The following is a 305-nucleotide window of genomic DNA, read 5'->3' as shown; positions in this document are numbered from 1 at the left end:
GGGCCACGAGGGGAGGTGTGGGGCCTGCAGCCCACCAGGGCCCAGTGGGACAGCAAAACCCCTGGAGCTGTGGCCCCCAGCAATCAGCCCAGCGTGGTTTGCTTGGTCCCCACCAGAGACAATTTTTAGCATTAACAAAAAAGCGGCTCACAAAGAAACAGAAACATTTAATGAAGAGGCTATTAAGCCTGCTTTCTTTCTCCTAAAAGGAACTGAAGAGGCACCTACCTTGAGCTCCTCGAGGCTGAAGCCCCTGCCCGCCCGGACCTTCTTGTGGTAGCGGATGGTGGGGCAGCGCACGATGG

The 305-nt window shown here is 56.7% G+C and overlaps 1 protein-coding gene across 1 annotated transcript in view; it reads right to left on the bottom strand.

Annotated features, from left to right (window-relative positions):
- RPL13 (ribosomal protein L13) overlaps positions 1-300 on the bottom strand; it is a gene marked incomplete at its 5' end in the record, with an annotated part of 2876 nt that extends 2576 nt beyond the window's left edge. Inside the window, one exon of the mRNA XM_008948722.1 lies at positions 229-300. Within this exon, the coding sequence (XP_008946970.1) occupies positions 229-300 (72 nt within the window). The remainder of the gene's footprint in view (positions 1-228) is intronic.
- Between the last annotated feature and the right edge of the window lie 5 nt (positions 301-305).

The sequence above is a fragment of the Merops nubicus genome, unplaced genomic scaffold (genome assembly GCF_000691845.1).
Source record: "Merops nubicus isolate BGI_N331 unplaced genomic scaffold, ASM69184v1 scaffold26751, whole genome shotgun sequence".
Taxonomy (NCBI): domain Eukaryota; kingdom Metazoa; phylum Chordata; class Aves; order Coraciiformes; family Meropidae; genus Merops; species Merops nubicus.
Note: the sequence above shows the minus strand (reverse complement) of the source record. Positions and strands in the feature narration are given on the sequence as shown.